General features: G+C 40.8%; 2 protein-coding genes across 2 annotated transcripts; both read left to right on the forward strand.

Moving 5' to 3' along the window:
* Positions 1 to 2,803: 2,803 nt before the first annotated feature.
* LOC117299874 lies at positions 2,804 to 3,858 on the forward strand. The gene is made up of 2 exons (XM_033783457.1): positions 2,804 to 2,974; positions 3,673 to 3,858. Exons 1-2 carry the CDS (start codon positions 2,804 to 2,806, stop codon positions 3,856 to 3,858), a joined length of 357 nt encoding a protein of 118 aa, XP_033639348.1.
* Positions 3,859 to 6,731: 2,873 nt separating this feature from the next.
* LOC117300238 (kelch-like protein 10) lies at positions 6,732 to 19,608 on the forward strand. The gene is made up of 10 exons (XM_033783964.1): positions 6,732 to 6,880; positions 8,035 to 8,240; positions 9,026 to 9,294; positions 9,935 to 10,144; positions 11,729 to 11,918; positions 15,391 to 15,571; positions 16,192 to 16,433; positions 17,768 to 17,972; positions 18,464 to 18,756; positions 19,385 to 19,608. The coding sequence occupies exons 1-10, from the start codon at positions 6,732 to 6,734 to the stop codon at positions 19,606 to 19,608; spliced, it is 2,169 nt and encodes a 722-aa protein (XP_033639855.1).
* The last annotated feature ends 3,953 nt before the right edge of the window (positions 19,609 to 23,561 follow it).

Genomic DNA, 23,561 nt, shown 5'->3' on the forward strand with positions numbered 1-23,561 from the left:
CAGTCTAGACACAAAAATAATGTAAAAGTTGATAATAAAAAATAGACCCTTTTTGTCTTTCCCGGAAGAAGAAGAAAAAATGTTTCCCTCATAAAGCATGGAATGGGGGGGGGGAATTATAATTGAAAATGCACGGTTCTATTGCCCCCTTTCTGTCTATTTAGCCTGTGAAATAGCCTAAAAAATAAATATAAAGAAAATAGTATACACATAATGAATGTTTATGAGTGCAATGGTGCGAATATGTTCATGAGTTGAAAGATGGAATGTTCTATTCAACGAGGCGGAGCCGAGTTGAATGGAACATTCCAGCTTTCAACGAATGAACATATTCGCACCATTGCACGAATGAAAAACATTCATTATTTGTTTTATATAACATCCAAGTAGAACTTTGTCATTTTGATTGAAAGAAACAACTTTCAAAACAAACAATTTCAACTGTAGAAGCCGAATGCTAGTAATTTTACTATGCCTTCTTGCAGTAACACCTGCTGCGTTACCAAAGACACGCGCACGCAGTGATGTTTTTACTCAGCTTTTTCGTTCCACCCGAAAAGTACCATTGCACGCTGGCAGCGTGCCAGCGTGCAATGGTACTTTTCGGATGGAACGAAAAAGCACGGCGAGTGACTCAGCGTGCAATGGTACTTTTATTTGCTATCACGTGACGGACAATCCTCCAATCAAATGGCAAGGATCTGCTTGGGTGTTATATAAAATAGTCTAGCTGCTAAGACCCATAATAATGTGGACAAATTGTGCACTTTGTGGTAAAAGCTTGAAACTTCCTACAGTAAAAGATCATTAAGACTTGGATCCATCTCGGATCTTGCCCATTTTAGGGGAGGGGCTACGTATTAAGAAAGTGGGGGCAACAAATTGAATATGATTGTTAGTTTTTGCTATATCAAACAAAAATTCTGCTCATGTTTTTATTACATGATAACAGTAAAACCATTTTTAACAAAATTAATAACTGTCTTTGATTTCTGCCCTCTTTGTGGGTGGAGTCTTATTTTTAAGAAAGTGGGGGTGAAAATGTAATATTTTAATTTTGACTTAATTGTCAGCTTTCAAATAGGTAAATTGTTGAACTAAAGCTTAGCTTTTTGCTTCGAAAGTCAATATTTCTAGCACACAGTTCGCACCAGCCAAACTTGAAAAAAATCCACGCTTGTGATGTATTATGGATCATGCCCTACTCCAAAGATTGATGTAGGATCAGACAGCCAATTACACTTTGGACGGCATATATAGCTTCGTTAGTGGGGGCTAGCATCCATGTTATTGTTAGGGGATGTCGTGGGCTCAGGAAGACGAATAGGGTGGATGTCAAGCTTTATTTTGAACAGTAAAGACATGGGATGACTCGTACCGATGGATCATATTCGGCCGTATTTTCGATAATAACAATTTTAACTGAACACGAAGCCCTTTTTTTTTTTATTAAAGTTGAATGTTGTGACATTGATTTAAATCACATTCTGTTGACCATGGTTTGACATATCCAGTATTCTTCTACAAAGGTTTCTTTTGAGAATATGGTTAAGACTACGCAAATTTATGCGTTGCCACAGAATAGGCTGGGAGACCGCGAAGTAATCGACTCTAGCTGACAGTACCCCTTCTAATCAAGTCACTTTGGTGTGAAAAAACTTGAATTTGCACCTTTTTCAGGAGATTTTTGTTGAAAATGTTTGCAGCAATCCTTGCATCGAGGGCAATGACGCTTTCCGTGAATTTCCTAGTTGGTGAAACTGTTTAGTAGTGTACCAATGGGAGACTTTCTGGGACGATAGAGGGCAGCAGACTTACCGGGTAAATCCATTGTTCTCAGAATTATGCGCATGTTCAGAACTACGTAAACAATGGAAATTTACCCGGTAGGTCTGCTGCCACCTAGCGTTGGAAAGTCTCCTATTGCTGGCAATGTTAAGCCACCGGTAGGCCAAAGGTCTCACGGTACAAACTCCAGAATATTCTTCAGTGATTTCGAGAAATAAATAGAAACCTCGATTGATGTACAAAGAAATGCAACAATATCCTGACTCACAGAATGCAGATTCAAACGGAGCATTCAAAACAAAATCAAACAAAACAAAATTCAAACAAAATTTTGAATGTGTGTGAAATGACGCCCCCCCCTCCCCACCGCCCTCCCCCCGAAAAAAAAAGCCCTGTATGAAATGAGTGCAATGGTGCGAAAATTTGCATGAGTTGAAAGATGGAGTTTTTTTCAACGAGGCGGAGTCGAGTTATTCTGGGCGATTGGCCCAAATCTCCCCACTCGGGTTTGGGGATGGGGACCATGGGCGGCTAGTTGTTTCAAGTCCCGTTCTCGTGCGGCCGCCGCCAAAAGGCCCAGGTTGGGGGGTTTCGACTTCGACGATGGGACTTTGTACCACACGCGCGCGCGCGTGTGTGACGCAATTAATTTTGCTCATGCGCCGTCCCTGTCGTTCGGGAAAGCATTATTTCGAATTTTGGCCTCTCGAACGCAAAACGCAGAAACGCAAAATTTGCCTATGTTTTCTTTCCTTGTGTGGGATCATGCGATGTCTGCGAAAAAAAAAAGTTTGCTAATGGTAAATTTGAGTGGTGTAATTCTACAAATGTAGCTCCTTCCACTTAATTTGAAGGGTTTCACAGTAAACTTTAGTTAGGGGGCCTATGGACTTTGTCAACTGAGTCTGTTCTAGTGAAGGAGTTTCTATTCGACATCTTCCGCTAGTGTGTACGAAGACATTAATTACAAAGTAAACTGAAGCTGTGCTGCGGCTAGTTTGAGTGTTGTCGCATTATGGGTTGCCGGGTCAGCAGAACCCGTGGGCCTACCGTCATCGTGGTGGAGCCGCCCGATGATCCCGTCAAAATACGGCTACGGCTCCGGGGAGATGTCCAACCACAAGTCCGGGAAACAATCCTTGCTAAATTGTGTGAGCTGACGGAAGAATTTACAAATAGGTTCGAGGTACGTAGTTCTGTGGGTGTGGCCCCTGGACTTGGAGTGAGGGAGGGGTCATTACTTGCGTTCACTTGAGCCTTGCCCCATGACGCTGGCAGAAAAATAAATAAACATACAATTTCATTTACTGCTAGCAAAACTAATTATTAAGCAGACCAATCACAGTCATGACTGTAGTGTAAGGTGTATACAAGGTCTTTCCTTGTCATAAGCCTATATAACTTGGTAATGGTATACTTGTCCTTGATAAAAACGGTTATCTTTCTTGAAAGTTCAATAAACGTTTACACAAAATAATACACGCATGTGTTGTTGTTGTTGTTGTTGTTGTTGTTGTTGTTGTTGTTGTTGTTGTTGTTGTTGTTGTTGTTGTTGTTGTTGTTGTTGTTGTTGTTGTTGTTGTTGTTGTTGTTGTTGTTGTTGTAACTGTTAATGTTATTGTAGCTGTTGTTAATGTTGCTGCTGGTGCCGCTGTTGTGGTTGCTGCTGTTGATGTTGTGGTTCCTGTTGAAGTTGTTGTTGAGTGTTGTTGTTGTTGTTGTTGCTGTTGTTGTTGTTGTTGTTGTTGTTGTTGTTGTTGTTGTTGTTGTTGTTGTTGTTGTTGTTGTTGTTGTTGTTGTTGTTGTTGTTGTTGTTGTTGTTGTTGTTGTTGTTGTTGATGTCGGTTTGCCAAACAAGATTGATCATTTCTCCTACCTTTCCAGATCGAAGGCACGGAGAAGGTGGACGTGTTCATAGCCACGGTACAGCCGATGGAAGGCGATGCCAATGGAACGATCGCCAAGCACTGCCGTAAGATAGTCAACCAAGCAGTCGGTAAAGGAATACATCTTGACGGCAACTGCAAGATAATTGGCGCCAAGGAATACCAGGAGGCCGGAGACCTTTAACATCACCCTTCAGAACTCAAATTATTTTCGTCAAAAATTAAAACCGGATAACAAAGTATCATTGTGGTACTCAGCTTTTCTGATCACTGTTGTTTGTAAAGTTAATGGAACTTTTGTCATCTTACACAAAGAACTATTACCGTAAACAATTTAGATATTTCAATAAACTAAAATTAAATACATAGATAATCCAATAAGATTTGAATAATTACATTTTCCCTTAACTATACCCATAAGTATTGTTACAGTATTAAACACAACAATGTTCTTTTTCACCTGCCCTATTATAGGCTTCGCAGTCGTCCATCACAATAAACAAAAACACTTTTTTGACAACCTGTCAAAATGACAACATTTTTCAACATTTTGTACCCCCACTACATTAATGTTTCGTAATAGGATATGAGACGGGACAGATTCATAATACAGAGACTGGAAATGTTTCTAAAAGGGCCCACTAATCAGGCAAATTCACAAAGCATGTAAGCACATAAACTTGCTAAGCACAGAAATGTGTTACTTAATAGAAACAGGTTGCACACATGCAGCCAACACCACATTATGTACGTTGTTGTGACTGGTCTCATTGTTTGGTTAAGAAAGCAATGGAATTTTGTCAATCAGTATATGTTCTGCTTGGCCCTGCTGTTGGCATTTTTATGGTTCTACTTAGCACACTAATACGGAGCTTACACGGCACACTGTAAGGCAATGGACCACAAACACTTCACAATTCTACAGTAAGACGAACCATGTAATTGGCCTTTTCAGAATGTTCAAGATAAACATTTGCTATTAAATTTGAAAGGACAGATCCTTCTTTTTCCATTTTTTGTAAGTGTCCTTCGTGGGGAAAGAGAAATAAAGTGTTGAGCGCATGTTGTTTAAAGTAGTAATGATGTCGCCTGTATTTATTTTGTGAAGAACGTGTCACGATAAGCGAGGGGGGGGGGGGGGGGGTCCCGTAAATATGAGGGAGGACTGTCATACATTTGGTAGTATTCCAAACCATAATGACCAGAAACACTTATACTTGGTAACACGCACTGCAACTGTTGATAATGTGTAGCAATCCCTTAAAGGCAGTGGACACTATTGGTAATTATAACACCCCTTGCAAGTATTCTGCCTGCTCATTGGTTTAGAGCGCGTCACATGACATGTCTTAGTTTTGCTAGACGACGGCCGTGTGATAGTGCGTCGGTTTGCCATGCGCTAGTCCGAAGACTAGCACACGGCGTGCAGTACCCAGACGTCCGTTGCGTGTACGAGAATGATAAATTAATAGTCTGTAACCATTTCGGATTGCACGACACTCCATGCAGCACAGTAAAAGTGTTTGCAATTTGTATTCGCGTCGTCCGTGGATTGTAGCATTCAGGTCTGTAACTTAATAATAATAGTACAGTATTTAGAAATGTTTGGGGTGTTATACAACAAATATTGACTGCTTTTACTCGTGCAATGGTTAAAAACCATGACTCCCTCGGTGATCCCCGTAGCGTTCTATTTTCCCTCGGCTTCGCCTCGGGAAAATAGAACGCTCCGGGGATCACCTCGGGAGTCATAGTTTTAACCATAGCACTCGAAGCAGTCAATATTTGTATATTAGCATAAAACCTTACTTGGTAACGAGTAATGGGGAGCTGTTGATAGTATAAAACATTGTGAGATATGGCTCTCTCTGAAGTATGTAGTTTTCGAGAAAGAAGTAATTTTTCACGAATTTGATTTCGAGTCCTCTGAATTAGATTTTGAGGTTTCGAAATCAAGCATCTGAAAGCACATAACTTTGTGTGACAGGGGTGATATTTCCTTTCATTATTAACTCGCAACGTCGACGACCAATTGAAATCTAATTTAAACAGGTTTGTTATTTTAGGAAGATACACCAAGTGAGAAGACTGGTCTTTGACAGTTACCAATAGTGTCCAGTGTCTTTAATGCTTACCAGACTCCTTCAACGGAACATTATTGAGAAATATATTTTGTTTAACTGCCATGGGGCTGGATTGTGCTTTCCAATATTACGGATTGCTTTAATTCCAGATTTCCGGCGATATCTCAAAAACGATACCACCTTTTGAAAAATGTTACTTTTTATTGTCCATTTCTTGTATCTCTAACAACAATCGAACGGTCACAAAGACATAATAAAGTATACTTTGCCTCTTACACGATAGCTTTATTCTTTATTAATAAATATTTATTTGTTTAAAATATTTTGACACACAATGGATAGTTGAGCAGGGTTGTGAGGAAATACCAAAGTGTAACCGTTGTAATCAAAAGATACAATAAAAGAGCTTCCCCCATATATATACAAACGAGAACCTGCAGTAATACCGCGCACTTGGACTTGATTAAAGTCACATTCTCGTGCGAGGGATCCCTAACCAAATCCGCCGAAAAAAATGTTGGGAGTTTCTGATGTTAGGAGATGGGACTGAATTCGTACTTGAGTCAAGTCTACTGTATACTTATGACGCGCTCAACAATTGAAAAGACCATGATGTCAATATATTTCTTTATGGAAACGACACATGTACGACGAGCGAGAGACGATACTGGAAAACTATGTGTTTATGTTCTTTATGTTCATGATATGATCATACCATGATTCTTTATGTTCATGATACCATGGACACAGTGCATCCGTGCGTGCTAATAATACGGATCCATGAATGCGTCATATTTATGAGCCGCGCACACATCCCGAGAGGCGCACAAAAGTAGCTCCAACTTGATCCGAATCAAAACAAAACAAATTTCAGACGACATTCTTGCAACTCGTGGACAAAATGCGTTTTTAATGTGCAATGGTATATTAGAAAGCTACGTGTTTTCTCAAGTTTTGTAACATTTCTTTGACGATGGATATTACCGCTGGTCGAGGTGAGCCACGAAATCTTGGACGGCGTGTGAGCTACAATGCTTTCGTGGTTTTCGATGAGCTTCGAAAGACTAATCAGCTATGTGACGTGGTTTTGCGATGTGAAGACAAAGATTTTCCCGCCCATAGGTAAGTTTGAAGACAGTAATCCAAGTTAAGTTATAAAATATAAATGCATCTCTTAAAGACACTGGACACTATTGGTAATTGTCAAAGACCAGTCTTTTTACTTGGTGTATCTTAACATAATAATGCATAAAACAATGAACCTGTGAAAATTTGAGCTCAATTGGTCGTCGAAGCTGCGAGATAATAATGGAAGAAAAAACACCCTTGTCATACGAAGTTGTGTGCTCAGAATATGCTTGATTTCGAGACCTCAAATTCTAAATCTGAGGTCTCGAAATCAAATTCGGTGAAAATTTCTTTCTCGAAAACTATATACATTACTTCAAAGGGAGCCGTTTCTCACAATGCTTTATACTATCAACCTCTCCCCATTACTCTTTACCAAGAAGAGTTTTTTTAGGCTAATAATTATTAGAGATGTTAAATTTGCATCGGGGCTAAAGAATTTAACATCTCTTATAATCGTTGCGGTACCCGCTGCCAAAACATTGGATTCGAACTGCCTCTAGCTACCGGGCAACCTCGGTAGTCTAGTTGGTAAGACACTGCTCTAGAATTGCAAGGGTCGTGGGTTCGAATCCCACCCGAGTAACATGCCTATGATATTTTTTCACCGGACTCGGGAAAGTACCGAGTATACAGTGCTAACACACATCGGTGTATTGGCTAATACTTACTTTGAGTTATTACCAATAGTGTCCACTGCCCTTAAAGCATAGAGAAAGGGCCTTTCTCGATAGGCAAAAAAATAAAAGTTGATCGTGCTCGCCCGCATCCGTTTTTATGACTGCATAATTTTTGTATTCTTTTTTATTCTCGATTTTTCCTCAAAAGACAATATTTGTTTCTATTTTTAATCCATCCTTGACTAGGACGGGGCATTTCCGGAATCTAAACGGGATGGTCCCGAAAAGTTGTAACCGTCCGTTTCTTAAAATCCGGAGAACGCGTTTTGTATGGACATGTCCCAACTTTGGTTCTTTGTTTGTCAAATAGCAAACAATAAAACGAACAAACACCCCAACACCCCAACAAACAAAAACCAACCCCAACACACCAACAAACAAACAAACACACCGACAAACAAACAAAGAAACACGAATGGTTTTGGGTTCACTGATATTAAATCTGAAATTATCTCTTCTTAACCCCAGGAATATTCTGGCGGCCAGCAGCCCATACTTCAGGGCCCTCTTTACCAACGGCATGCATGAGACTCAGGAAAGAGTCGTCAACATTCCAGACACCAAGGCCCACCTCCTTAGTCTCATCTTAGACTACGCCTACACGAGAGAAGTCAAAATCACAGCGGAAAACGTGGAGGCATTACTCCCGGCTGCCGACCAGTTTAACGTTGGAGGTATATAGGTGGATTGACACCTAAAACTGTTTGTATCAAACTAAAAACGTCCAGTGGTGGATTTCCAAAGAGTTAGAATAGTCTTATCTTGAGTTACACTCGGCCTAACTTGACTAGTCTTACGTTTTATCGGATCTTTCTAATAGGACTAGTCCAATGGGTCAGGACAATTTTGTGAAATCGACCCCAGGTCCACAGTCTCTTGCAACCACGTTTAAAAGTCAAGTCGCAAGCCGTCTTTGGTCAATAAGTCAAGTCACAGGTCATTTTCCCGAAAGTAAAGTCAAGTCGCAAGTCAGTGAAAATGGCTGACTTTCACAGATGTATTGGACCAAGACGTGCATCTGACAACTTAAACTCGTCAACCATTAATCAAAGGCTATATCATTTAAAAGGCATGCACTGGACACCATTGGTAATTATGCATAAAATAACATATCTGTGAAAATTGGGACTCAATATTGCCCATCGAAGTTGAAAGAGAATAATGAAGGAAAAACACCCTAGTTGGCATGATATTTTGTGTGCTTTCAGATTTCTGATAAAAGGCTTCAGTCATGAAGTCTTTTAATTATTTAAGTAAGGAGTTACCTCTTTCTCAAAAACTACGTGACTTCAGAGGGAGCCGTTTCATAAAAAAAAGTTTTTTGTGTCAACAGCTTCCCATTGCTCGTTACCAAGTAAGTTTTTATGCTAACAATTATTTGAGTAATTACCAATAGTTTCCACTCTATAATGCCTTTAATGACGTTGTTTTTGCTCTCTTTTTTGTCCGCCAAATAAAGGGCTAGTCCATCAGTGCGGTAAGTTCCTGATCAGCAATTTGATTCCAGAGAACAGTATCGGCATGTGGCGGTTTGCAAAGATGTACTTCTGTTTCGAACTACAGGAGGCGGCCTTCACGTACGTCTTGGTCCACTTTGAAGAGATAGTTCTCCTGGCCGAGTCGGAGGAATTCCTGTCGCTTTCTGTGGACGAGTTGGTCGAGCTGTTATACAAGGACCAACTTAATGTGAAGATGGAGGAATATGTGTTCGAGGCTGTCCTTAGATGGGTAACTATTCTGATGGCCTTTTCGAAACACACGGTCTCAGCTTGGGCTCAGGCTCTGTCTGAGTATGATTGAAGCATTACGCTTAAACAGTAACTGACGGAGATCATAAGCCGGAGCCTAAGCCAAGCCTTGGTTTCGAAAATACCTCTACAAACACAAAACGTGGCTGTTAAGCACAATAGAGTTTTGCTTGCCAGACTATCCTCACCAGCGATACCATGTCATTATTATGATATAGTTTTTCCTTTATAGGAGCAAATTGATAAGCAGACTTTCTTGTTGCTTTTAATTGGCAAAGCTACATGAAATAAAACACAGTCATTCTCAAATCAATGATTGGGTATGTATCAGCTTTTCTATTCAACAAATTGTTCTACTTCAAAATCCAACTTGTTTAAAAAAAAAATCAAAGCTTTATCAAAACAAATGTAGTTTAAATTTCACCGAACAAAATTTTTTAAAATTCGCAACATTCGCAACAGTACAATTTTTGTACAGTGTATTTAAGAAAACAATTTCCTTAGTCTCAAATGTAGACTTTCAAATAGGATATATTTTTGTATTTACTAAAAACGTGTGTGCCCCGTTGTTTGTAACATGATTCTTGTGTCAATCTCGAACTTGCTCATACCCACCGTAGATCCGCTACCAAGAGGCCGATCGTAGGGCCTTTATGCCCCGTATTCTGATGCACATCCGACTGGGGATGACCAACACTGATTACTTCATGAATAACATCAAAGCACACCCCTACGTGAAGAACAACGACCTGTGTAAGCCAGTCATCGTACAGACCATCAACTACACGTACAACTTTGATCCGACTGAGGGTTCAGTCGGCCCAAGCAAGGTAAACCTTTAAAGCCATTGGACACTTTCGGAAGAGAATTTTTTTTAAAGTTCACAGATTTACAAATAACCTACAGGGTTTACAGAAGGTAATGGTGAAAGACTTCTCTTGAAATATTATTCCATGAAATGCTTTACTTTTGGATAAAACATTGAAGCAATATCAATTCTCGATATCGAGAATTACGGATTTATGTTATGACACGGCGAACTGTGCTGAAACAAGGGTGGGTTTTCCCGTTATTTTCTCCTGACTCCGATGACCAATTTATTGAGCCCAAATTTCCACAGGTTTGTTATTTTATATAAGTTGTGATACACGAAGTGTGGGCCTTGGGCAATTCTGTTTACCGAAAGTGTCCAATAAGCAGTCTGTGTTGACTTGCATGAAGAGTTAACACGAGTCTTATTTTGACCTATAAGCCGGCCTCAGGTCGACCTTGTGTCGACAAAAAAACAGTCGGCGACTGACTTTTAGGATCACACCGCGCCTGAGCTAAGACCATCGGGAACTTTTCTTCAGTCGGCGATTATTTACGACCTGAGCGTAACTGCGATCGCAGGCGCACGATTTCTCAGTTGTTGTGACCTGCAGCCGATTTCACGAAACGCTAGGAGTCCGTATAACTCGAGTTAGGATGAGTATATAACCCGTCCTAACTTAGGATGGTTTCAATGCGTCCTACGTATTTGAATACGGAACGTTACTCGTCCTAAGTCCTAAGATTAATCCTATGTTAGGAAGAGTTTGGTGAAACCAACGGCATGAGCATATTATATTGTCCGCGCGTTGTCGACGGTTTGTTGCGGGCGCAAGAAAATCGCAGGTCGACTTGAGGCCGGCTTTATAGAAAGAAAAGTCCATGGGCTGTGTCGAATCGGCACTTCGGCTCCGGCTATGGTCGGGCGCGTCTGCCTATTCTTCAACACTGGCAGACATCGCCGTTTCGGACACAGCGATCTATATTGAGTTGGACGAAGCTAACTTAGGAGTTGCGGACAGATTTCCTTGATGGGACACCGGTAAAGATGTGTTGTACAAGCGCACCGTGGGTTCGAATCTCGTGACCCGGTTCATACTTCCTGCGAATGCGAATGCGAAGCGAAAGTTTGATTTCACAACAAATACTTTGCACTAGTTGACTTGTGCTGAACTATCGCAAAAGCCTAATTGCCTTTTTAATATTGGGGGCTAGTATTTTTTCCAAAACTATGAAATGATTCTCCCTTTTACACCTTTCGCTTTAAATAGGGGGATCATTTGCATTTAAGTCATCCCCCATTTACAACATTCTCCTGCGAAACATTCGAAGCAAAAACTGCCGTCGATTTCAACTCTTCCTAAGTTAGGATTAATCTTAAAACTTAGAACGAGTTAAGTTCCGTAACCATAGACGTTATATGACGCATTGGACCCATCCTAAGTTAACTTGACTAATCCTAGCGTTTCGTGAAATCGGTTGCAGGGCTAGCTGTGGCGTTCAAATTTATATTGCAGTCACAAGAAGTATGACCAGGGATTTAGTATACCCTATTAGTATATTAGTGGAAACGCGATTTTTTTAACACGTTGTCTCTCCAATAGGTTGTTTCCCGCCCTCGTCTACCGTTCAAGGTCCTATTCGCTGTGGGCGGATGGAGCGGCGGTAGCCCGACCAGTGCCATTGAGTGTTACGACACACGTGCCGATCGCTGGGTACTTCTAGATACCGTCAACAACCGTCCTAGAGCCTACATGGGTGTGGCCGTTCTCGGTTATAATCTCTACGTCATTGGTAAGAAAATGGACCCAACACCAATCTGCTACTAAATCACTGTTTTCTTGAAAAATTCAAGTTGAATTTATACACATTTTCCCCTGCCACGTTGTTGGCGCAAGAACGACGAGAACCGTCTTAAGGGTTTGTGCGACACAAAACACAGAAGTACACTGAAGAAAAAAACGCAATCTGAAATCAACCTCTTTGGGCCCAAAACTTCTATTGCACTGCTACCCTCATGAACATCACACTTCGAGGCTCGTGAATAACGCCAGGTATCATTGATATCTGCCTTGAGCTTAGTCACTCCCCTTCCAGAAATACCTTTGACCTCGCATTCATTTCACATGAAGATTCGAAGTCAAATCCTATGTAAATTTATAAAAAAAAAATGCAACCTGCTGCATGAATGCAGCGGACAACAGAAAGTACAGCTGTCAACCATCACCACATACCAATCAAAACACATCTGATATGAAAAATCACTGATCACTGTAAAACCAATGCAGATAAAGACAAGGGACCATTCTACCAGTACCCTGGCTTTGTTTGTTTGTTGGGGTGTGTTTGTTTGTTTTTTTGTTAGATTGTTTGTTTGTTTAGATAATCTTCCCATCAAGGGAGCTCAGCGAACTCCCACTAGGGGATAAACGCCAAGCTGGCAACCGCCAATCTCTGGTGTGGTGTTCAACAAGGTTCTGTAGCTGGGCCACTTGAATTTATATTGTTCAGTGCACCCTTGCAAGACCTCATTGCTGCTCATGGTATTTCTAGTGTTGCTTACGCTGACGACACCCAGCTTTACATTACATTTGATCCAGCTGATCGCGCTTCTGCCATTGCAAAAGTTGAAGTGTGCACTCAAGATGTCAAATCTTGGGCGTTGTCAAATAAACTTGCTTTGAATGACTCAAAAACTGAGATTTTATTTTTGAGATCTCGTTTCGCAAAAAGGATTTCTCCGCCAACAGTACAAATTGCCCAGTCTGTCATTGAACCATCTAAATTTGCCCGTAACCTTGGTGTATTTATGGATTCATCATTGTGCATGAGTAGACATGTTGATAATGTTTGCAAAGGAGCTCCCATGGCTATTAGGAACATATCACAAATTCGCCGCTACCTGGATGAAGCAACTACTCTTCGTCTTGTTCATGCCTTCGTCACTACTAGACTTGATTCCTGCAATTCACTTCTGTATGGACTCCCCGATAAAGATCTTGCTAAAATTCAACGTGTACAGAACACTGCTGCTCGCCTCGTTTCTTGTCTGCCTCGTTTTCACCATATTACACCTATACTAATGCAATTGCATTGGCTCCCAGTTAAGTTTCGAACAGTTTACAAAATTCTTCTGTTAACTTTCAAGGCTCAAACATGTCAATCTCCTGCTTATTTGTCTGAACTTGTTCATAAATATTCCCCTACTCGGACTTTACGATCATCTCAACAGTCATTGCTTTCTGCTACTAGAGCGTCTTCCATTTTTTATGGCCACAGATCTTTTTCTTACGCCGCACCGTTTCGTTTCTTTGGACTAATCTTCCTGTGCATATTCGCCAAGCTAATACTTTACAATGTTTTAAGTCCCTGTTGAAAACTCATTTTGTTTAAAGCTTCTTTTTTGTAATATGCCTATTTGTATCTTGTATCTCTCTCTACACTGTAAAAAATTACCGTAATTGTACGGTGAAAAGTACGTAAATAGCTACGGTGTTTTACTGTAACGAGATTTTTCCATGACTTTACGGTGCAACCCCGTAAATACCGGCTCGCAATGCACCATGGGATTGTTTAAAAAAGTACCGTAATTTTTACGGTGATAACGACATTTTTCAATGACTTTACGGTGCAACCCCGTAAATACCGGCTCGCAATGCACCACGGGATTGTTTAAAAATAATTACCGAAATTTTTACGGTGAAAAGTACGGTGGAACCCGTAAATAATGGCTCGCAATGCACCATGGGATTGTTAAATAAAATCACCGTAATTTTTACGGTGAAAAGTACGCAAACATCTACGGTGTATTTTATATATAAAACAATTTCCTTGACTTTACGGTGTAACCCCGTTAATACCGGCTCGCAATGCACCATGGGATTGTCTAAAAGGAATGACCGTAATTTTACGGTGAGAAATGTGTATATTTCGACGGTGAATTACCATTCTCGCTTTTGCTCGCCAGCATTTTACGGCCAAAATCCGTATTTTGGCACACCAAAAGAACTCTTGGGATCATCGCGCACGCGCAATGCTTATGAGGAAGTTCAGGCGGGGCGACTAGAGTAACTAGATTAACCCACTTTTTGTACTCTATTGTACAATCCCGTGCCCATGGTGTATTACTTAAAGGTATGATACATCATTGGTTTTGGTTCTGGAAACAATGAGTTCATTCCAATTCCAGTCGTCTAGTTTTCAAAATACCCATCATTGGTAACCTGTTAAGGTTTCTATTTCATCAGTTATTCTATGTGGATGTTTATATTGTGTTATGAAGACCACTAAATGCAGCGTCTGAATTCGAACAGTGCAAATCGAAAGCAGTTGTTGCCTTTTGATGGTGTTCAGAACTTTTCTTGAATATCAGCATTTAAGATGGAACTATTTTGAAGGGAGATTATTATCTCATTTGCAGTTTTATGTTGAAAATTATTTAGAATTATATTTCTTGCCAAATTATTTTGATAATTACCAAAGCTGTATCGTACTTTTAACGTATGGTTATTTTCCACTTTTAAAAATACAATACCATTGGAGTAATTATACTATTGTAATAAGCAATTACAATTACGGTCAGTTTCCACTTTTTCAAATACGGTCCCATGGCAGTAATATCAACGTGTAATATACCGTACAAATCACGGCACTCTGTAACCTCGTGTACGGTTATACACCGTGTTGACAGCCTTATCACCGTAAAAGTCACGCCACGCCGTAACTTCATGTCCGCTTCGCATCGTATATTGACAGCTTTCTCACCGTGAAAATCACGGCACACCGTAACTTCGTGTACGGCACACCGTAACTTCATGTACGGTTTACACCGTAAACTGACAGCTTTCTCACCGTGAAAATCACGGCACACCGTAACTTCGTGTACGGTTTGCAACGTAAAAATTACGGGAATCTGTTGGCATCTTGCTGCACAACCGATTCCCGTAAATTTTACTGGAATTTTTTTACAGAGTAATTGTTTATTTGATTGTTTCTTGTATGCGCTTAGAGGCTTTTGCATTAGGCGCTTTACAAATGTCTTATTATTAATATTATTATTCATAAAAACATAACGTCTATGAATATGAAATGCACAAATCAAGAAAATCTGATGCAAAACTAGACGACAATATTTATTCTAGTCATTGTGAAATCAGCTGTTAGCTGGGGGATTCAAACCCACAAACTTATGATTGCAAGTACTGCAGTCTAACTAGCCACTTGACACTTCCCAGTGTTTTAAATTTATTGTACATTAATTTTCAAGGGGGATTCGACAGCAACCAGTACTTCAACAGCGTTCGGAAGTTTGACCCCCTGACCCGAGTATGGAAAGAGGTAGCTCCGATGAACTCAAGGCGTTGCTACGTCAGCGTAGCTGTTCTCGACGGCTGCATTTACGCTATGGGAGGCTTCGACGGACACACAAGACTACGATCAGTTGAAAGGTTAGTAGCCTTATCTCAAGGCGTCCATATACAATCAGAATATGGTTCGTAGCCCAATCGATTGAAGTCCATAGACCTTTTAAACACCAGAACAAGACTGCAGCCAGAAGAAAATGTTTGTAGCCTTATCTCAATACGTACATTTTAGCACTACTCTCTAAATGTAAAAGAACGAAAAACACCACTCTTTACAATTAGTTTTGTCCCTCAAATGGCACTTTTAAAAAGGCTGGTGGTTATTTCACTCTTTTAGAAGGGTTTCACTCCATGACAGAGCAAAAAATCACTCAAAAAGATGCAAACTTTAATTTGAAAGAGTGGAAGACCACTAGAAAAATTGTTTTCGCTCATTATGGCTCTTCAAAGAGTGTATTTTTACTCTTTTGCGTTTAGAGATATATATATAGACAGTATAGTAGTCAACAGAGTGGACTGAAATTGGTCTTAAAGACCGGTAGACAGAAAACCTACCGTTTAGCTTGTAAGACATTTTGAAACAAAATAGACTCATGAACTGATGACGTCACGGTGTTTACCGCACTGGACATTTTTGGTAATTACTCACAACTTTTTTAAAAACAAAACTTATGAATAATCTCTTGTTGTAAATTCTCCCCAAGATACGAGCCCAGCACCAACCAGTGGTCGCTCATTCAGCCGATGAATCATCACCGCAGTGACGCGTCTGCGTGCTCAGTCTCCGGAAAGATTGTCATCGTTGGGGGATTCAACGGGAACGAGTGCCTGAACACCACGGAGCTCTACGATCCGGAGGTCCGGGAATGGCGCGATTTGCCCCGTATGGGAAGCCGCCGGAGCGGCGTGGGGTCGGTGTCGTTCCGTGAAAACGTATACGCCGTAGGTATGTTTTTAAATCCAATGAGTTGTACAATAATTTGAGAGTCCAAGTTTTTCTGTGTGTGTTAGCCTGAACTTTTCCGTGTTGACGGTTACTGGCTTCTGTTTATTCTAATTTGAAAGGTAGGCTCTTATAATTTTGTTTCTCTTTTAGTTCATTTAAAGGCATTGGACACTATTGGTAATTACTCAAAATAATTATTATCATAAAACCTTTCTTGGTGACGAGTAATGGGGAGAGGTTGATGGTATGAAACATTGTGAGAAAGAAGTAATTTTCCACGAATTTGATTTCGAGACCTCAGATTTAGAACTTGAGGTCTCGAAATCAACCATCTAAACGCACACACCTTCGTGTGACAAGGGTGTTTTTTTCTACTTATTATTAATCATTGTTCGCAAGTTTGATGACCGATTGAGCTCAAATTTTCACAGGTTTGTTATTTTATGTTGAGAGATACACCAACTGTGAAGGCTACAATCCCGGCCAAAATGCTTGGGCCACCCTTTCCTAACGTTGTATACAACGATTCCCTGTGCACTTCCCATTCACATTCAAAACATTTGTCCCCCGCCCCCCGCCCCCGCTCAATGTTGACTGTAATTCAGAACACAACTCAGAACACAATAAGCAATTGGAACCAACATTGAAAGGGGGCAGGGGGGCCCAGCGAGATATGGCCGGGATTGTAGTCTGTGACAATTAACAACAGTGTCCACTGCCTTTAACTTGTCAGGGTTTTTCTTATTGCTCTGTGCTTTATCATTCTACTATTTGTTTTTACTACTTGTACACAATGCCCTTATACGCCTCTCTTAATATTTATGCATGACGTCATAATATTCTTACCCAAAATGAGGCTATGGGCGCACGTTCTCTATCACTTGCAGTGGCTGTGCCCATCGCCTCGTTTTGGATTGGCATTGTGACGTACCTCATGCAAAAAAATATTAAGAAAGGCGTATACACCAATTCACCAATTCACCAACTCAGCAATGGCTTACGGTGCTCAACACTGCGCGCCTGAATTGGTGTATGAGGGATAGAAGTACAGGCTATCTAAATAAACCAAAATCAATAATACGTTAAAAATAACCTAGTCTATAAAACCAAATTGATCAGCTACTGCCAAGTTCAAGTTTGATAATAGTATTGTCTCATATTTTTTAAACAATGTTTAAAACGTTTTGAGTTTGCAGCTTTTGTGAGTGTACTTGATGTAGTATTGTTAATTTCGATTTTCTTAACTTTGTAAAATTGAACGGACGGTCAGCACTTTTTCTTCTTCATTAAAATAAATAAATCATTAAAAACAATAATATGATATAATTATTCAGGTGGTTTCAATGGCATAACCCGACTGAACACCATGGAGAGATGGCAGGTTGACGCCCCGCAATGGACCCAGTGTCCCAGCATGTACATCCACCGGAGTAACTTCGGCGCCGTGGTACTTGACGACATGATCTTCGTCATTGGAGGTTTCAATGGCATCACAACCATCTTCAACGTCGAATGCTACGACCCTGACAACGAGGAGTGGTAAATATTCCTCTTTGAATGGCAATCCTTAGGGCCTTGTCACACGAGGCAACTTTTGCAGGCAACTTGGAGGCATCCAACTGCAGTGCATGCTACATGACCACTTTGGTAGCACACGGGTCAATTTTCAAACATTGTGTCACGATCCACAAGAGAAAAAGGTGAACATTCAAATGTGAATGCCTTTTCTTCATGGATTGCCTGGAACTGGTCGCCCATTAAATTGCCTCGTATGACATGGACCTACACTTAAAGTAACACGTTGCCTTGGATCGTTCGAGTTGGTCTTTGAAAAGCGTATTATAGAAATATATTTTATTAAGTAGAATATAATGATCCACACAAGTATCACTCGAAATTGCGTGGTTTTCCTTTTACCTCGTCGACAAACACGGTCGGCCATTAGTTATGGGAGTCAAATGAATTATTTTCTTACAAACTTTTATTTGGAGTTCTTAACGTTTTTCTCCCTATTTTTTGTTCCCTTACAGGTATGATGCATGTGACATGAACGTATACCGTAGCGCCCTGAGCATCGGGCTGATCGAGGGACTACCCAACGTCCGACAGTACACCTGGCCAAGAGACTGCGACCTGCCTCCCCCGTCTCTGCCTCCAGATAACTCCGATTCCTCGGGGCCCGCGCACCAGCACCGAGGAGGGATCGCCGGTCAACAACAGCAGAGACAGCAGCAGCAGCCACAACCGCAACCGGCGAACGATGTGGCCGTGCAAGCTGTGGTTCCGCCCGTAGTACCACCACTTGCTGCCGAAGATAACGCAGGTACGGAATTGCCCTACTTTTGTGGCCGACTAACGTTCGGAACCCATCTTTTGTGCAGCTAACCGATAGAGCTTTGTGATCACATTTTTATCTGGGCCCAATTTCAAAGTATTGTTTGCAAACCTCTGCTAAGCAGAGATGAGAAGCATACCTGTCACAAATTGTACATTATATGTGACCATGGATGTAGAAATAACTTCCATTATGTGACTCGGTTGTTTGGCTGTGTATTGGGTGCGCTCGTTTTTCAGGTACGTTCGAATAGCTTTGATGGGGCTCACCCGGGTCAGCCCCAAGCCCTGCTTGTAGAGTGGGTCGCTTGGGGGGGGGGGGGGGGGTGGGGCTGGCCCCATGTGCATGACGTCACTACGAGAGCGGTGAGTGATCGTTCGATTAGCTCCTGTCAGGGGCTCACCCGAGTGAGCACTGCGGGGTCGACCCAGAGGGAAGCTTATCGAACGCACCCACTAAAGTGAACTCATTGTATCAATGCGATCGTTGGTTCGGTAAAACCATACATGTGTAGGGACCAGTCAATATGAAATTGGGGACCAGTCTATATGAAAAAAAGTGGATACCTCACCATACAATGCCTCAAATTACATACACTGTTTTTTTCTAGTTCAAGTTGAAGATGTACACGAATTGATGGAGTTCCAAGGAGTAGAGGAGGCAAACGATGAGCTACTGGCTGGGGAGGAAATCGAAGAAGAAGAGGAAGATGAAGATGACGAGGATGACGAAGATGATGAAGACGAAGAGGAGCTTGAAGACGAGGAGGAACTCCAGTTTCCAGAGAGACCTCCTAACCACAGGCGCCCACCGAGGGAGCGAAGACCCGCAAGGTTATGAGGATCAAGGTTGTGAATTAGCAAGCTCACGCATAATGCACGGGGTGTGTAGGCGTAATGTTATTTTCATTGATGAAGTTGACCAATCAAGGGGAGCGGAAAAGGTTTTATAATTTAGCCAACTGCTGATTGGTGCAAGCCGTATAGACAACAGTGGTGGTTGGTGGGTTTTGGGTTGTGGGGGACGAAGATTTGACAATCCGGATATCTAGTTGGTGCTCGTGTATAGCCTACTGAGCAAGGGAGGGTTAGGGGTTTGAAGAAGAAGAAAAATACCCCGAAAAAAAAAAATCAAGGACAATACAGCTGCATCATGTATTAAAAACCGGCAAGAAGTCGATTTTTTTTTAGCCATGGTAGCGACCTGGGCCCAATTTCATAGAGCTGCTAAGCACAACCATTTGCTTAGCATGAAATTTCTCCTTGGTAATAACAAGTATAACCAACCAAATTTCCACGACTGCATACCAAAAAACAAGAAATATGTAACAAACGGAAATTTTGTTGGTAATCCTGGTTTTTTTTTCAAGAAAGAAATTTCTTGCTGAGCAAATATTTGTACATAGCAGCTCTATTAAATTGGACCCTGTAGTTTTAAAGGATGTATACCTTTCTGGTCTATTTTGAAAATGCAAGATTTATGTTGTTGTTATTGGTCACATTGGTAAGGGAAATATAAACTGGACACCACCACTTTATTATAATGAGATGATTTTGTATTATAATCATGAAATTTAATGTGTTTATAGTAAGCATACCGTCTATATTCAAGAAATTACTCGCCATATTAAAAAAAAATGATACAATTATTTTGTACTCAATTATTTTCTTAGGAAACAAAAAAATCACCTTTTTCATAAAGTGGAAAATAATGGTCCTTTATGACACAAGTATTTTGAAAAGAATTTGTTTTACAAACAAATTTAAAGGCATGCGATTGGTAATTTACAGCATGAAAACTTACGTACTAGAAAGCAATTAAGAGCTGTTGATAGTAACGACTCTCTCTTAAGTTACGAGGTATTTTCTCGTTTAAATATTTAAATAGTTAAATCTGAGAAAACTTCATGCGTGAGGCCTTTTTCAGGCTTCTGAAGGCACACACCTTTGTGTTTTTATTCGATGACTAATTGAGCCCAATTTTACCAAACGTGTCCCGTGCATTTAACTATGGAGGTAGAATTCTCAAAATAATTATTAGCATAAAACCTTACTTGGTGACGAGTAATGGGGAGAGGTTGATAGTATAAAACATTGTGAGAAACGGCTCCCTCTGAAGTAATGTAGTTTTCGAGAAAGAAGTAATTTTACACGAATTTGATTTCAACACCTCATAAGTGATGATTATACATGTATATAGCGTGGGTATGCAACTACGACATGCCAGGTAAAAGTAAAATTAGTTCTATCACTACGAGTGAATAGTGTGTGGTTGTTTAAATTGTCAGGAGGCGAGAGCGACCAAAAATGTCAAGGGCCGCGGCCGTCGGGAAGGAAGCGGTCCCCCACCCCGGCCTGACTGCTGGCTGGTCAGGCGGTAGGAGGACGGCGACCGAAGTTATGGTTACCTTAGTCTTGGTGCAAGACGTTTCTTGTTTCCTTTTCACGCACACCGCGGCCAATTCACCGACGTCAGCGCGCGCACCGACTCACCTGACTTATAGTCCACTCGGCCAATTCACCGACAGCGCGCGCACCGACTCACCTGACTTATAGTCCACTCGGTGAGTGGACTATAAGGCCGTGTCCGAAACGACGACTTCGGCTACAGCTACGTCTAGATCAGCGCGTCTACCAGTGTTGAAGAATAGGCAGACGCGCGCGATCTAGCCGTAGCTCTAGCCGAAGTCACCGTTTCGGACACGGCCTAAGTCAGGTGAGTCGGTGCGCGCGCTGTCGGTGAATTGGCCGCGGTCGGTGTGCGTGAAAGGAAACGAGAAACGTTTTGCACCAAGACTATGGTTACATGGGAAAGGGAAGCGTTTATTTAAAACAGAAATTTACTTCGTGGCTGTTTTAATTTGTTTACCATAAAGGAACTAGGAATAAACCCAACTTAAAGGATTTGGGTACTTTTTCAAAATGTCCATAGAATGATTTAAATTAAAGTTACAGGGTTTGAAGATAATGATAGTGGAAAGCTTCCCTTAAAATATTACTTACTGACGTGCTGTAGTTTTTGAGAAATTAGTAAAACAATGTCATGAAAATACGTCTGTAAATGCTTAAAATAATGTTTGGTCTCATGAGACCAAAATTATTTTCATGACATTGTTTTATTCATTTCCCAAAAACTACAGCACCTCAGCACGTAATATTTTCAGGGAAGCTTTCTACTATCATATCTTCAAACAGTGTAAGTTTAGTGTAAATCTTAGGACATTCTGTTTTTTTGTCCTACAAAAAGTACAACCCGAAGCAAATACAATTTAGGACTATGATCACCACCGACATAAAAAGGGTATATAAATAATTATTAAAAAGAATGGGTTTTACATGTTCCCCAAGACAGTCTATGCCTACTCATCGACTTACATGCCTTTTCAACGGCCGCTAATATGAAGTACTTAACTTCAAATGGTGTTGTCTTTCCAACTACATGTATAAGCTTATAAGTAAATTGAGCCATGGGCAAAGTGAACTGAATACAATTGGTAACCTCAGTTTAATTTATGGTAAAGTACTTGCACCACCACGAGGGACAATGGTCAGAAATGTTGCGTTATGTCCTGCTCTTCGATTTTGGGTGAACAAAGAGAAAAATAATTTTTATTTGGTAATTTTTTACTCAGAGCCGTGCCTTTTTAGTGGCCTCTATTTAGTTAGCAATACACTTAACTGATAGAAATAAACACAGCTTTTCAACAAAAATTGTCTTGTTTGAGTCTGGTCTGTTTTTTGGGTAAAATTGCAATTGTTAGGCAAAGTAATAATCAGGCGAAGATAATCTGCATTCTAAAATAAATAAAACCAAACCGAATCTCCTATTAAAGAATGTTGCACATGTTGCACATGGTTTGGGAGAAATATTATTATGTGAGATTTAGTCAAAAACATTCAAACGTGCTCTCTACTACAACTTCCATTCACTTGGTTCCAAAAGCTGTGATCGTTTTTTTATGAAAAATAATATGGTTGCCTGAAATACAGCAATGGTCGACCAAGGGCGTTTGGTGGCTAATCTGTTGGGGTGTTTTGCACAGCTGGTGCAGAGAAATTACCGCGATCTTAGACTTCAAATCAAATTTCCGGGTTGTTGGCCTTACCTATAGGATTCAGGGTCCCGTGGTGGAGGGGTGGGGTCCTATATGGGTCCACTGGAGCATGGAGAGGTAGCTATACCTCCATCTCCATGATTGGAGTTTAAAATATGCTCAATGATTAGGCAGCAAAATCATTTTATTCTACCTTCAAGTATAGTCAGCAATACGTTCTTAGGATAATAAACAAATTGCACTGATAAACAAATATTCATTTAAATTGGCAAAAAGGGGGACACAAATCTCACCGCCTGTAACTCTGGACGTTTTGTAATTTTCCAAATTACGCACCAGGGACTTTACAAGTTTATTCTCGCAAACATCAATATTATACGCACACGTGAGGGCGCCCTTTAAAACTTAACTTTTGCACAAAGTGCTGGTGCTAAACAGATTCCAACAACAGCGTGTCGTGTAGAAGACGTAGTTATTTTTCCGGATTTGTTTTCACATTTTAAGTAATTTACTTGAAGTTTAGCTCCGTATGTACAAATATGGGCTATTCAGGACATTTGCGATTTTAAGTTTGTGAGTATTCGTGGTGCGGAAAGGGTAAAATTTTTGAGTGAACAAAAACACCGTTTCGTCGCGACAACGAAAACTACGTTGGACGGATTTTGCAGTGCATGCACCGTAGTGCCAGTGGAAGATCAGATCAGGCCCGCTAGCACCGCACAACACAGCAGCAGTACAA

This window comes from Asterias rubens, chromosome 15 (assembly GCF_902459465.1).
Source record: "Asterias rubens chromosome 15, eAstRub1.3, whole genome shotgun sequence".
Taxonomy (NCBI): Eukaryota; Metazoa; Echinodermata; class Asteroidea; order Forcipulatida; family Asteriidae; genus Asterias; species Asterias rubens.

Coding starts and splice junctions, on each gene's coding strand:
- LOC117299874 (XM_033783457.1), top strand. CDS start 2,804: ATGGGTTGCCGGGTCAGCAGAACCCGTGGGCCTACCGTCATCGTGGTG. Junction 2,975..3,672: donor AATTTACAAATAGGTTCGAG/GTACGTAGTTCT, acceptor CTACCTTTCCAG/ATCGAAGGCACGGAGAAGGT.
- LOC117300238 (XM_033783964.1), top strand. CDS start 6,732: ATGGATATTACCGCTGGTCGAGGTGAGCCACGAAATCTTGGACGGCGT. Junction 8,241..9,025: donor CGACCAGTTTAACGTTGGAG/GTATATAGGTGG, acceptor CGCCAAATAAAG/GGCTAGTCCATCAGTGCGGT. Junction 10,145..11,728: donor GTTCAGTCGGCCCAAGCAAG/GTAAACCTTTAA, acceptor TCTCTCCAATAG/GTTGTTTCCCGCCCTCGTCT.